This window comes from Onychomys torridus, chromosome 8 (assembly GCF_903995425.1).
Source record: "Onychomys torridus chromosome 8, mOncTor1.1, whole genome shotgun sequence".
NCBI lineage: Eukaryota > Metazoa > Chordata > Mammalia > Rodentia > Cricetidae > Onychomys > Onychomys torridus.
This window is the reverse complement of record NC_050450.1, coordinates 109,471,107-109,486,795: the sequence shown is the minus strand read 5'-3', so window position 1 is coordinate 109,486,795 and position 15,689 is coordinate 109,471,107. Positions and strand designations below refer to the sequence as shown.

Below are 15,689 nucleotides of genomic sequence, written 5' to 3'. Positions count from 1 at the left end.
AGTAAACTGTAAGGTAGGTAAACTGTATCTCAATTTATATTTTAAAACAAAAACCTTTTCTAAACAATCCCAACAATGGTCCACTGTGATTTGTCCTCTTCCCACAACACCTTCTACAGGGCAGGAAACAATAGATATAAAACAGACACTACCTCAAAGGAAAGCACAGAAGGACAATTCGCCCAGCATCAAAGTCAAAGGTGCCACTCTGTAGTCTTCATTTTCTTACAAACTGGCAGCTCAAAATGGAACAAATGCTAAAAACTAAATAACAGTGCAACTCTGGGACCTGGTCAGCATGGCCCTGACCAGGGATCTGTTTGACTGGGACCTGAAATGCCAGGCATCCCACATACATATTATCAGGGCCGAGGCGATCTCCAATCTCCCTGTCTCCCTGTCTCCCCCATCCCTCTCTCTCTCTCTCTCACAAGCATTTCCCTAACAAAACCCTTGCACATTTAATCCTACGTGGCATTTGCTACTTAAGAGGACCCATACAGATGACACAACACTATCCAAATGTTCCTTTTTGGATGATGTCATGCAACACGGCAAAACAGGGGTTCTGTGCTGAAGTGCTAAGCTGGACAAAACTGATAGTATCAACTTTTGCAGAACTCTGGATACTAATCACGCAGTTATGACAACCAGAGGAATGCTTAAGGAAGGAAATTACTGAGTTTCAGCATTCACAGATACTCTCACATCCTGTCTAATGCTGAGATATGGAACAGACTGCAGAAAACAAACACAAGATAATCACTGGGACAGTAGACACCACAGGCCTCAATATATCCTAAGAGCAAGTGCCTGTGGGGAGAAGGCTTTTTTCTGCAGGTGCCTCCTAGAATATTCAAAATATTCTGTTTTTAACAAAAATTTTAAAATGGCAAGGCAGACAAAGGAACAGGAAAGTGTAACCCAAAACAGGGGAAGCATCTCTGAAGCGGCCCGACATTGGACTTACCAAACACAGACTTTAAAATGCTTAAAGGAAACCAAAGACCATATCTGAACAAGCTCAAACATTAGCAAAGAGACAGAAATGATAGCAGCTACACAGAAGTTCTGAAAGTGAAAAGTCCAGAGTTGAAATGAAGGTTCTCTAGAGGGGTGTGATGATTGATACTGATTGCCAACTTGACAGGATCTACAATTATTTAGACAAGACTCTGGGTGTGTCTATGAGGAGTTTCTAGATTGAGTGAAGAGAGGAAGTTATTTTAAATGTGGGACACAGCATTCCATGAGCAGGAGTCCCAGACTTTATAAAAGGGAAAGTGAGCTAAACACCAGCATTCACCTCTCTCTGCTCCCTGACAGCTAATGCAATGTAACCAGCAGCCTCACACTCCTGCTGTTATGCCTTCCCAGCCAAGATGGACTGTACTCTTAAAACACATGAGCCAAAATAAATCCTTCCTTCTTTTAATACTTCCATCAGGCAGAATCGGGTCACAGTGATGAGGACAGAAACTAACACAGGGGTTAGGGATTTAGCTCAGAGGTAGAGTGCTTGCCTAGCAAGCGCAAGGCCCTGGGTTTGATCCTCAGCTCCAAAAAAAAAAAAAAAAAAAAGGAAAAAAGAAAAAAAGAAACTAACACAGTGCTCACAGTCAGATCTGCGTAAGTCAAAGGCAGAGTCAGTAAACATAGAAACAAGAAACTGAAGTCACCCAGTATGAGGAGCAGAAAACTAATAATAATAAAGGAAAAGGAACAGAACCTAAGAGACCTAAGGGACACAATGGAGCACAACTACATACCTAAAATTCAAATCCCAAAGCAAGAAGGGAGAATGGGGCAGGTGGAATATTTAAGGAAGTCAAGGCTGAGCACACTGACGTTTGAATGAAAGTTAGGAATCTACACACCCAAGAAGCTCATACCACATAACTCACAGGCACAAAATTCTCCATGGAGTAAAAACAGCAGAAACAGAAGGTTTTAACCAAGTGTCCAAAGAGATAAGAATGTTTCATTTCAAAACATAAAATGGGGGGGGGGGGGTCAACCACAAAATTAGGGACACAAGTATACACTCTATTAGAATAGTAATGCTAATCAAGTATAGCCACGAGAAAATACAGCCAAAACCCTAGATAAGCCTACTCAGGCTAATCATGATGCCTCATGGCATATTCACAGTGAACAAGGTTCAAAGGGCAACTCCCAAAAAAACAAGAGGACCAAAACCAGGACCAATAAAGCATCTGGACCACCTGAAATAAAGGTCTGTTCATAATAGCCTAAGTCCTTATCCACCAAAGCAAAGATTTAAAAAAAAAAAAAAAAAAAAACCAACTTAGTCACAATGTGTGTGGGAATACGTATGTAGTGCTCACTTGTGTGTGCATGAAGATAACTTGGCAGAACTCTTTAAAGAGATGAGAAGATTCTCCTTCCTGAGATTTTGCACAGGTCTGCCTCTAAGGCTGTGGTAAACCCCATCTGACCTTCCTCCCTGACTTCAGCATGTACTCAGAAAGCTTCCCATGTCCATTGGAACAAAAACAAATGTTCTGGCCACCAACATGTTCATCTACACCTTGTCCTTCTAGACCATGTTTATCCAAGTACCTTACCTCAAATATATGCCTCTCCTTTTCTTTCTTTTCTTAAGAGACAGGGTCTCGCCGGGCGGTGGTGGCGCACACCTGTAATCTCAGCACTCGGGAGGCAGAGGCAGGTGGATCTCTGTGAGTTCAAGGCCAGCTACATATCTAGTCCAGGACAGGCTCCAAAGCTACAGAGAAACCCTGTCTCAAAAATACCAGAGAGAGAGAGAGAGAGAGAGAGAGACTGACTCTTATATAGCCCAGGTTGACCTCAAACTCACTGTACCAGAAACAGCCTTGCCTCCAACTTCCAAATGTTGGAATTGTAGTGCTTTTGCTTTCTGTCAATTCAGAAAGCGATATAGTATACAATGGCTATGAGAAGCAAGTATTCAGCTATGACTTTAAGCAAACAAGATCACTCTCAGAGGAATGGTGTGAGTTCTAAAAAAAACATAAAAAGCATCATTCAGATGCTCAGTGTTAGTGTTACCATCTTCATACAGGTTCCGCAGCCCCTGTCACTCTTGCCTGACATGATGCTTCCCCCATCAGGAGACAGTACAGTGTGTCCCTGGCACAAAACGAAGCTTCAGAGAGGTTCAGTTCACATGGAGGCACTGCAGGGCAGGAGGACAGCTCCCCACAGAAAGATCATGGACTCATTTATTCCACATCATGTTTTAAACAACAGCTTGACATTTCTCACTTGTAACATCAATACTACTCTTATCATTACTCTAGCTGGTAGGATCAATGCTGTCTGATGTCCTGAAATATGGCACAACACATATACAAGCTAGTCGCACTGAAGAAACCAAAGAGAAACAGCATTGGTTCAGGTTCTACAGCACAGCAAGTTGTAGAACCTCATTAACTAGGTTTCCACAGTTGAGCTATCTGCACAGACCTGCTGGCCTTGTGAAATGGGCCAAACGAGGAAACCCTCCCACCACTCCCAGAGTCCGTGTCCAGTCTTTTCTTACAAAACAGTGTGACTTTGCATACCACAATTCCTGACAAAAGAGACAGTCCTAGCTATAAAAAGAGCCACCATCTAGCTACACTTCGGAGCAGGTTCAGACTTCCTCCTTGGTCATCAGGGATGCACAACCAAGCCATGATGAAATGACTGGCATTCCACCACAATTGCAATAGAAATTATTTTTTAAAAAGAGGGAAGGCAAAAATAATGATGAGCATGTGAGGAAAATGGGGCTCCCACACGGGGCTGGTGGAAAAGTACAGCAATGCAGCCATGTTAGAAGAGTCCGACTTGTTTCTTGGACTAACCATCATTTCCACTCCCAGGTCCATTCATATCCAAGACAAATGATAACACATGTCTACACAGAAACTCATAAACAAATGTTCATTGCAGCATTACTCAAAAAGTCAACAGGTGGAGGCAACCAAAATGGTTACTTAAACTTGTAAGACTAAGCAAAAAGCAGTACTTCCACATAGTGGAATCCCCATCAGCAGTACAAAGGAATGAAGCACTACCACCACACAGTGACCATCAGAAAATTACATGAAGTTCAGACACAAAAGAACAAACACCAAAGTCTGTTTACATGAAATGTCTGAAAAGGGTAAAACAGAACAGCAGAGAGGACCAGAGCTTGCCTAGGGCTGGGTAGTAAGGTGGGAATTGCTACTCTGCAGTGCAAGATTTCAGCCTAAGGCAATGAAAATGTTCTGAAGTTAAATAACATGATGTTGCACAACTCCAAATATGTCAGAGACCACTATAAATTATAAATGGGTAGACTGTACAGTATGCAAATTATTGCAATGAAACTGCATTTTTAAAAGCACAAGGGCTAAATAGAATGCAGCTCTAGAAGACCTCCCTTGTGTCCCAGCGCTGACACTATAGTTTGGCATTAGTGATACACAACCCACATGATTCCGGTGTCTTACTCTAGACCACCGGTTCTCAACCTGTGGTTGCAAACCCTTTGGGGGTCAAATGATCCTTTCACAGTGATGCATATCAGATATTCTACATATCAGATATTTACATTACAATTCATAACAGTTGCAAAATTACAGCTATAAAGAAGTAATGAAATAATGGTTGGGGGTCACCACAACATGAAGAACTGTATTAAAGGGTCGCAGCATTAGGAAGGTTGAGAACCACTGCTCTAGACAAAAGTTACACCCTGCACAATCTCTGTAGTACACTTAGAAGTATCGTCTCTGTCCTTTGTACTCTTTCCCCTTCCACTCACAAGGCACCTCCAGATAGTGGCACATGGCCACAGCCTTATTCTCTTACTCCCTTACTAGGACCCAACAAACAGCTTGGGCTCATGGTCTTTCTGCACATGCACTGCACTGTGCCCCCATCCTGAAGCTCAGCTCCACTGCTGCCACAAGCTGTGTCCTGGATGGATGACATCAGGACACTGTCACTGCAGGTAACATAATACACTGTGGAGGCACCAGTGAAAAACAGTTCTAAAGACAAGAAAACCAAGTATTACCAGGGGCCATGACTCTCCAAATCTAGCACATGGAGTATATGCAGCATGCAGCTACAAAAGGCTAAAGAGGTAATTAGTAAATTATAAAGGCTGGCATGAGAAAGCCTGAGAAATATTCATACACCATGCCCTTCCCCAGAAGCACTGGTGTCCATGGCTAGCCACACTGAGGAACCCCACCAAGTTTCATCATCCCTGAGGATGCAGATCCATGCACTTCAGTTACTTACCCTCTGAGAGTCTCGACGGCAGCAACAGGCCTCGTCTACCCAGTTCTGCCAATGCCAGACATCCACCATGCCATGCTTTATCCGTCTCCTGAAAACTGAGACAGAGTTCTAATGTCAACTCCAGATTTAAAGCCCACAGTTTTGCAAGAAATACAAACTGATCCATATTCTGGGCCCATGAGCCTTGCTAAAACCCTTACTTCTTGGCTAAACAAACAAGTCACTCAAACCTGATGTAAAGATAACTGCCACATCAATACTACTCTTTACATCACCCAATAATAATGAAAGGACTCAGGTCAGATCATGACCAGCCCAGAGACAACCAGCCCACTCTGATCAGACAGTGGAGTCAACAGAGATTCCACCCAATTCAAGAGGACACTAGTAAAAAGGAACAGGGGGACATCTTTACATGGCACCCACTGTTACCTGAGTGATCACATTCAAGATTTAAAAAGTGATTAAATAAGATGGCCACTGCTGTCACATGCCTCTAATCCTAGTACCAGGGAAGTGGACGCAAGAAGGTCGGAAGTGTAAGGCCATTTCAACTTCATAAATTCAAGGCTAGACTACAGAGATACATGAGAGCCCATCTCAAAAAAGAAAAAAAAAAAAAAAAGGAAGGAAGGGAGGGAAAGGGAGAGAAGGAGATGGGTGAGGGGGCAAGTACTTAAAGATTTTTTCCAAGAGATGGGCAGCAGTGGCACACACCTTTAATCCCAGTACTTGGGAGGCAGAGCCAGGCAGATCTCAGTTCAAGGCCAGCCTGGTCTACAGAGCAAGATCCAGGACAGGGAATCAAAACTACATGGAGAAACCCTGTCATGAAAAAAAAAAATTTTTCAAGGGTCTGGAGGTGTCAAGTCCAGCTATGTTCCCAGGCTGATTGTAAAGCCTCTCAAGTAGCTGGGACTACAAGAACTCAATTTTGCACCCAACTGAAATCGGGTCTCACAAGTAACATTTTATATTTAAAATCAATGTGCCTGGGTACTCAAAAGGTCTCTTCAAGGTGTGGCCTGTCATAACTACAATGTGAATGACTGTTCTCAGACTGGTCAGGGCTGCTCTGAAGTTTCTGTATTTTGTTGCCAACATAAACATGAAAATGCACATCACAAAAAAGCAAAACAAATGACAGACTTTTACCTATTCTGGCTGAATTCATTTGACAGCAAATAAATGTGTAGGGAAATCATCACTAAACTGTACAACCAGCTACTTTGTACACAAACTATTAAGAGAGGAAAAGATGTCACTAATATCTACAACGTGGACACAGCATGGGCCTCCATGAGCTGTTAGATACAGCTGTCCTCCCACTCACCCACCACCACTAATGACTCATTCATAATTACAATTTTTTAAAGTGGCAGGTGTCTTACCAGGTGTGTGCTCAGAGACCATGTGATCATTTCAAATCTTGTGTTTTTGTTTTACTTAAGATTTATTTATTTATTATGTATACAGTGTTCTGCCTACATGCATGCTTGCAGGCCAGAAGAGGACACCAGATCTCATTATGGATGTTTGTGAGCCACCATGTGGCTGCTGGGAATTGAACTCAGGACCTCTGGAAGAGCAGTGAGTGCTCTTAACCTCTGAGCCATCTCTCCAGCCCTTTTAAATCTTGTGGTTTTTATTTGTTGAGACAGGGTCTCATGTACCCAAGCTGACCTCAAACTCACTATGAAGCTAAAGCTGGCCTTGAACTCCTGACCCTCCTACCTCTACCTCTCAAGTGCTGGGACTATAAGAGTATGCCACCACACCCGGTTCCATTTCCAAATCTTTATGTCCCTCAGGATTTCAAATGGAGAGAGATGCTTCCTCATACTTCTATGAAGATTACCATCAGAGTGAACCTGATACAGTATAAATACAATGATGACTCAAATACAGTAAACTAACTTCATTTCTAAACTACAAGTGTGTCACTATGGCTCCAGGCAGGCAGGCCTGAGATGCTGCTATCACTACTACATACCCGTGTCTGATCAAAGCCAGCCTTCATACAACAGGGGCAAAGAAAGAGACTTTAGCCAAGTGCTAAGGGCTCGCTATTATCTCAAATCCAAGCCTAGAAATCCAGACAGAGAAAGCATAGAATGCTGAGATGCCGTAAATGGTTTGGAAGAAGCTGGGAGATCCAGGTCTCTGCACAGACCCAACATCCTAACCCTTCCATCAGCATGCTTGCACGATGTGGACTGAGGATTCAAGATCAGTAACACCTTTTCTCTCCCCAGAACATAGCCACAAAAACAGAATACACTTTTGTATCTGCCATCTATTAAAACAATGGACCCTTAAGAAGGTTAAATGAGCTAGGCGCCAACATTAGACCAAGACTGTAAGCCAGAAGGAAGGAACATAGTCTAGAAAAGCAGTACACACCAGAACCCTGCAGCACTCCAAAGAGAATGGGCTAAGGATGCCAAAGAGACTGAAGGCAAGAGAATGGAGAAAGTTCCGGTGGGTATGCAGGGGCACACCTGCATAAAAAGTTATATGGGACCAGATGGAATGTGCAGAAACACCCTAAGAGGGATGGGCAAAAACAGTGCTTGAAATTCAGGGAAAGCGGGTAAATGATGGAATCCCAGCCCTTCCCAAACCTCTGCTCACTTGGAAAGCAAAAAGGCCTTAGCTGCCCTCAGAAGCCAATAAACACTGGTACTAAGTTCAGGGCATCACCAGCACACCTATCATCATCCCATGACCTCCAGGAAGGAGCTCCAGGGACAAAGACTAAAACAAATCTAGAGAATCTTGATAAAAGAAGCTATATACATAATCTCCTCTCCACACTCCACAAAGCAGTCCCAATAAGAGTGTTTTCTGCTAGTAGTTCCACTATATACACCATCATTCCAAAACAGACGTCCCTGACACACTATCTCCTGAGAACTGCAAACTGTCGCTAAGCAGCCTGAGGCAAAATGAAGAGGGAAGTGGACTTTGGGCTATTGGTAGGCCATCTCTAAAGACACAAGGAGAAAGTGCTAGAGTGCCCAAAGTGCTGAGAACATACTTCCTGCCAGCCAGTTACAGCTACACAGAATAGCAGGACCGGAATTGTACTGCCAACAAAGGGCCATAAAAAATGAGTGTCTGGCCAGGCGGCGGTGGTGGCACATGCCTTTAATCCCAGACTTGGGAAGCAGAGCCAGGCAGATCTGTGAGTTCAAGGCCAGCCTGGTCTACAGAGCAAGATCCAGGACAGGCACCAAAACTACACGGAGAAACCCTGTCTTAGGGGAAAAAAAGGAGTGTTTGGACAGGCATATACCCCTTCTCAACCTTCTACTTCCAAAGCTCAGAAAAAAAAAATCACTCCCCGAGTGATAATCATTGGGAAGGAAACAAAACAAATGCCCCTGTCTATGAATACACCATGCCAGTCTATGGCCCCAGGATCATACCCACCCAATAAGCCATCATATACACAGGCCCTGTACCCACACACCCAGAATGTCCTGAAAAGCTAAACTTCAATTCATTACAATGCAACTCCAAATCCAGGCCTTAGTCACTCAAGAGTCTTAGTATCCACTCTGGCTAGCAGGAACATGAGGCATATATTTAGAACATTCCCTCATTTTAAGAAGCTCTGCCCACCCACAGAATAAACCCAAAACTTAAAGATGAAGACCTACATTTTCATGGGTTCAACATTGACATCATTTCTTTCTAAAGGTTTTAGATACATAATGGTGTTGAAAAGAGTAACATCTGACAACTGAAGTTGTCAAGTTTAACTTTAAAAGGGAAAAAAATGGGGTTCTAACAAATAGCTCAATTGAAAGAAACTATAACACAAAAGAACAAAAAGCCACAAGTGATAACCTACCTGAAGCAGTCCAACACAGATGCCACCACATCATCTGCCAGCTCTCTGGGAAGCCTTCCAGCCATCCTACCAATTCTGAGAAAGAAAAGCAGCAGTTCATCAGCTAAATATGACCCTCAGGAGTAAGTCTCCCATTCCCCACAGGAAGGCATGCCTAGAATACTGTTCAGCAACAATGCCAAAGACAGGGCAGGTGATTCTTTGGCTATGTGAACAGGGAACATGGTCACCTTTCCCCAAAGTGACACAGACACAGAACTTGTCACTGGTAACAGCCCCCACGTACTAGACAAGTGCTGCAAGAACCAACCTAGACCCTCTTACCTACACACTGTCCCACTTCCATAAAAGGCTAGTCCAAGCCCTGCACAGAGGAAAGCCAGAGACCTGAAGTCAGGCCCAAGAGAAGGCTCCTCTCAGCACATCTCACTGTGCATGCATTTGTCCACCCTCCCAGCAAGACAGGCTTCAAGCCAAGATATATCTACTGTTGACATAAATGGCAGCCCCCTTTCAGTCTGTGGAGAATTTCCCACTTGTGATGCCAGGGAAACTGGTGAGCAAGAAATAGCACTGCCTCACTTTATCTTTACCATACAGAGTGTCTTCAACAACCTAAACATCTAATTTGTAGGAATCAACTATTACTAATATTGGCCTCACACCATGTTAGAGAATCTAATATCTAACCTCTGTAATTTTTTTTTTTTAATTTTTGTTTTTTTTGAGACAGGGTCTCACTATGTAGCTCTAGATGCCTCGGAACTTCCTACATAGATCCAGCTGGCCTTGAACTCACAGCAATCTGCCTGCCTCTGCCTCCCAAGTGCTAGAATTAAAGGCATGTACCACCATTCCCAGCCAGTAATTATCTTTAAATGTACAGTATATAAAACAACAGTTTATATACCATTTGAAAATCCTCAAAGTATTTACAACTCTCAAGACCCATGTAAAGTTTTTAAGGAATGAAAAGGCAACACTGAATGAGACACACTTGCCCCTCACCTCTGGCACTCAGCACTTCCCCTCACTTAGGGCATTTATACATACCCTTTGGCTGCAGACCACCGCACCACTGTGTCCTTGTCCTTCAACCCAATCAGTAGCTGCTCTGTAAGAACCAAGACACAAACCATCAGCTTATATAAAATCTTAATCCTTTTGCTTATGTGTAAACTATCCTACCAATCCTGCACTCCATTCCAAAGAATACACTGTGGGATCTATGCTGAGAATCTTAATTTTAGCCAGCCATGGGTAACCTCAGCACTTTAGAAGCTGAGGCAGGAGGACTGCCTCAGAGACAAGTTGGAAAGCCTAGCACTCAGGAGGCAAAAGCAAGCAGATCTCTATTGAGTTCAAAGCCAGCCTGGTCTATATAGAGAGTTCTAGGCCAGCTAGGGTTACACAGTGAGAACTTTTCTCTAAAATGTAAGAGTCTTAATTGTTTTTTGTTTGTTTTGGTTTGTTTTTTCACATCAAATGGAAGGATGGGTGTGATGTGTGCATGCCACAGCATGCATGTGGAAACTAGAGGACAACTTCTAGGAGCTGGTTCTTTCTCTCCACCACCCAGGAATCATACTTGAGTTGTCAAGTTTAGTCCCTTCACCAACTGAGCCAAACTTGCATGCCCAAGAGGTCTTAAATTTTATTTTAAATGATGTTTTGTGAGTATACTGTCTGCATGTATGTATATGCACCGGGTGAATGCCTGATACCTGCAGAAGGCAAAAGAAGAAGATGAGAGACCTTTGGGGACTAGCCCAGAGGCAGTCAGAAGGTTATCCCAGGTCACACAGCCCTACAAGCTCAATATGGTCCAAACACTGGCCAGAGGGCAAACCATGGAAGAACTGACATGGATAAATAGCCAAAGGGTTGGCAGTGGGAAGAAACGAATCGGCAGAATAGATGGTCTTTAAAGGAGCAGAAAGTAAAGTAATATGCTTGAGGCGGGTAGGCAATAACAGAGAAGGAGCAAGGGAATTCATCCTGGGTCTATGGAATTCAAGACAGTTTAGAGGGTGCTGTGCCACAGCAACCAAGGAAGAGAATCCTTGGGGGGAGGGGAGGTAGGGAGGAGTCAAAGAAAAGACCAAATATATGTGAATGCTGGTCACACAAATGCCACCACAGTGGTCAAGGAGACAATATAGACACCAGGTATAGACAAGTCTGGGGAAAAATCTGTCCTGAAGGAATCCAAGTAGGAATGAGTGGACAGAACACAACGAGGGAGATGACAGACTGGCTTTGTACCTCCCAGCCAGGGTCCTTCCAGCAAGAGGAGGTTGAGAATCACACTTCATCCAGCATGAGCAGGAAAGCAGGAAGAGTGAGTGGCCAAGCAGTGAACCTGAGGCTGGGCACAGTAAGGGCTGACAGGGACAGACACTGGGTCAGGATTCCTGATAAGTGTGGAGGCCTACAGTAGTTTGAGATGATGCCTAAGGAAAGCATGCTTGGACAAGAGTATAGAGGCTGGAGATATGAGTCCCATGTTCCAAGTCTGTTTTCCTGGGAGCCCTGTTTCCCTGAAGACAATCAGGGAGAGCAACTTAATGGTCAGGTTGCAGAAAGGCAATATGGAGGTATGAAGAAACAGTGGGAAGCTGGGGGGTGCTAGAGCCAGTGTCCATGGAGAGGTCAGGTCAGTGACCATATGCTAGGTGAGATAACAGGAGGTAACCAGGATGGAAAAGGGGAGGCTAAACAGAGATGAAAAGCCTAGATTGTGCTGGAGAGGGAGGCATGCATGACATCTTCTGTGGGCTCCACTTACCTATCACACACTCCACCCCCTCTGGGACATCATAGTCTTCATCACCATCAGAAGTTAAACTATCAGACTGCAGCTTCTGCTCACTCCTACCCAGGGCACAGAGCTGCAGGTTGGCAGCCAAAGACCGACAGCCACGCTGATACCTATGCAGAACAAAACAATCTCAGGTTGGTAGGCACAACCTAGCCCTAAAATAAGTTTTTTGGTAAGTGAAGTCATCAACTTAGCATCCCTCAAAATCATACATAATGCTGCAAAAATCTCACACACCATACAGACTGGAGGAAAAGGAAGACCAGTGGTGTGACACTATCAGAACAAGCCTCAGAGCGCTAACCCAGGCCAGATACATGCCCAAATTCTGAAGAACCTTCCATAACAAAGCTTGATAGCAGAAGGCAATGGCACCCTTGTCTATAAGCAAATGGCTGCCTTCTCCAGCTGCTTGGCATTCTGGCCTCAGCCCAGGCCACAGGGCCCACTCCTCACCTACGGACCAGCTCTGAACAGATCTCCCACCTGCCTGGGGAACAAGAATGGGGGAACCAACGATGATGTGGCTCATAGACACTACTCAACCATTGTCATCTATCTAGCCTTGACCAAGCAACTGTCACCTAAGAGTCAGCAGTAACCAGAGTAACCAAAGCCCACCTCCACAGAGAATTCAAGAAAGGAAGGCAGATTCTGTTTGAATCTCTACCCTATGGAGAGACTCACTTGGGCCAAAGCTGAGCACTCTCCTCCCCAACAGAAAATCATAGGTATGTACCATCTTCACCTCTGCCCCATAGGTACTGTCAAGACTGCAGCAAAAACACAGCACAAAAACTCAGCTACACCCAAAATGCCACACAGGTCTTTAGATAGTCATGAGCTACTGAGAAAGAACACAAAATTCACACACATCCCCCTCATATCCTCAGTAACTCCCACAATGAGCAAGTACAGGATAGGTCCTAGAAAGAAGATCAGGGAAAAGCTACATGGAGTACTCAGAGCTCAGGGAATGTTGGGGTCATTAGCTATTGGGTCCAACAAAAGACCAGAAGTTCCAGCTCTCACTAAAGATCCACATAAAAAGCAAAACCTGTGCTATAGAAGACAGGGCTACATCCTCAGAGAAGAACTGAAATAAAATGACCTATCAAAACTAAAGCCAAGACCAGACAGGAAAGTGGATCCACCCACAGCCTGAGGAAAAACTTCACCACCTGCACTGGGAAAAAATCCTGTAGCAAGATCTAATAAGAACCTGAAAGAGAAAGAAAGAGACGGAGAGAAAGAGACAGAGACAGAGACAGAGACAGAGAGAGAGAGAGAGGAGAACTGGACATGGTAGTACATGCCTATAATCCCAGCCCTTGAGAGGTGGAGACAGAAAAATCAGGAAGTTAAGGTCATCAAATAGCAAATTCAATGTCAGTCTGGGTTACATGAGACCTTTTCCCTGCAAAAGTGGGGAGGGAAAATATTGAAATAAAAGAAAAAAATGGAAGAGAAAACAAATAGCAAGAGGGTGAATTTAGAATCCAATCATTAGTCAGGCATGGTGGCTCAGTTATCAATTTGATCCCAGCACTTGGAAGGCAGAGACAGGAGGATCTCTGTGAGTTTGAGGCCAGCCTGGTCTACAAAGCAAGTTCCAGGACAGACAGGGCTTCGTAGAGAGGTTCTGTCTCAAACAAAACAAAAACCAAATCATATTTTGGTTTGGTTGTTTTTTTTGTTTTTTTGTTTGTTTGTTTTTGTTTGGGTTTTTTTGTTTGTTTGTTTGTTTTTTGTTTTTTGTTTTTTGTTTTTTGTTTTTTTTTTTTTTGGGTTTTTCAAGACAGGGTTTCCCTGTGTAGCTTTGCGCCTTTCCTGGAACTCACTTGGTAGCCCAGGCTGACCTCGAACTCACAGAGATCCGCCTAGCTCTGCCTCCCAAGTGCTGGTATTAAAGGCGTGCGCCACCACCCGGCAGGTTTATTTTTTTAAGCAACAGAGTCTTACTATGTAGCTCTGACATGACAGGCCTGGAATTCTTCATGTAGAACAGGCCAGCCTTGAACTTTCCTCCTGCATCACAGAGTGCTAGGATTATGAGTATGCCACCATGCCCAGCAAAACCTAATTCTATTAATAACTACATTATTACATGTGTAAAAATATAGACAGACAAAATAATGGTAATACTAAATTATTTTCTTAAATTAAGGCTCTTAGTACCTGTGAGCATTAACTGAACACATCTGGTATGTCTGTGAGTATACTTCTGGACACATAAACCAGCTCTAGTATAGGTGAGTCTTGTCCCATCAGCTGATAGACTGCCTCTCCCACCTGTCAGCCTCTGACTAGGTCAAAGGCTCCTCCTGAGTCTCCAGACTGCCACTCACTCTTCAGACCTTAGGTTTCACCAATTTCCATACTATGTCCACATCCAATTGATTTTGTTTCTTTGAAGATTTCCCATGGAGTTTTGAGAACAGATCACTAGAATGTAGCCTAATAAACAACCTAAGAGCGAAGTGTATACTGAACATGTATAAGGTATCTCTAAATCATAACACACTTCTTTGGAATTCACTACACTTTGGAAAAAGTTTTAACTAAACTTAAACAATTTTTCTCAAATCACACATATTAATAATTGAATGCAGCTCAGTGGTAGAACACTTGCATAAATAATATTAATAGCAATAACAACAACACCTTCTAGACACGATGGTACATACCTAAAATCCCAGCATTTAAAATACTGAGGCAGGGGGAGTATGAATTCAAGACTGGGCTACAGAGCAAGACTCTGTCTCAGAAAAAAAAAAAAAAAAAAAAGGCCAGGAGGTAGTGGCACACGCCTTTAATCCCAGCACTTGGAAGGCAGAGGCAGGTGGATCTCAGTGAGTTTGAGGCCAGCCTGGGCTACAGCGCGAGATCCAGGAAAGCCAGAACTGTTACACAGAGAAAGAAAAGAAAAAGAAAGAAAGAAAGGAAGGAAGGAAGAAGGGAGGAAAGAAGGAAGGAAGGAAGGAAGGGAGGGAGGGAGGGAGGGAGGGAGGGAGGGAGGAAGGAAGGAAGGAAGGAAGGAAGGAAGGAAGGAAGGAAGGAAACAAAAAACTGCACTGAGAGGATATTAGAAGAAGCTGTGTCCACCAGCAAGAAAACACACTTCCATTTCTGAATAAACCTTCCAAAGTGAACCAGGTTTTCTCTGAGAAGTGACTGATCAGAAAGCTTTTCCCCAAGAGCCCAAACCAACAATTTGCAGGTACACCTGAGCAGCACCTTACGGAAAGGCAGAGCAAGCTTCTCCCATTACCTCTAGCGTCAGCTATTCTACTGAAGATACTGAGTAAGAAAATAGCCAAAAGGAAAACCATTCCCTTCAGAACCATAAACACTCAGACACCAAGGGGAAGAGGAAAGCAGCAAACACTGTTTGCTCTTCAGTCCACACAGCCCTCTCCTCTTGAGGTAAAGCAAGGTAACATGTCTAACTTACCTCCATGTAGCCACCTTTGGCTTTAGAAAAGTCAGCCCCAGCCTCTGGACAAGCTTCACACCGAGCTTCCGCAGCAAGGTCTGGTTGCTCTCAGGGAGTCTGCATCCATCAAGGCACTGGAGCACAGTGTTGGCTGTAGATAAGAACATGCAACTCAATGTAGGTGGCATGTACCCCTGAAATAAGCCAATCTCACAGGCCCAAGGGAGGTGGCAGATAATTCAAACTGAATTCCTGAGCAAGACTTCTTTTTCCCCGAGTTATCTGCC

The 15,689-nt window shown here is 43.8% G+C and overlaps 1 protein-coding gene across 1 annotated transcript in view; it reads right to left on the bottom strand.

Moving 5' to 3' along the window:
• Positions 1–15,689, bottom strand: part of Tbcd (tubulin folding cofactor D) — a 167,549-nt gene that overhangs the window by 109,707 nt on the left and 42,153 nt on the right. The window contains exons 9-13 of the mRNA XM_036198362.1: positions 15,421–15,553; positions 11,934–12,076; positions 10,199–10,259; positions 9,146–9,220; positions 5,287–5,381 (exon numbers count right to left, since the gene is read on the bottom strand). Of these exons, the coding sequence (XP_036054255.1) occupies positions 5,287–5,381; positions 9,146–9,220; positions 10,199–10,259; positions 11,934–12,076; positions 15,421–15,553 (507 nt within the window). The remainder of the gene's footprint in view (positions 1–5,286; positions 5,382–9,145; positions 9,221–10,198; positions 10,260–11,933; positions 12,077–15,420; positions 15,554–15,689) is intronic.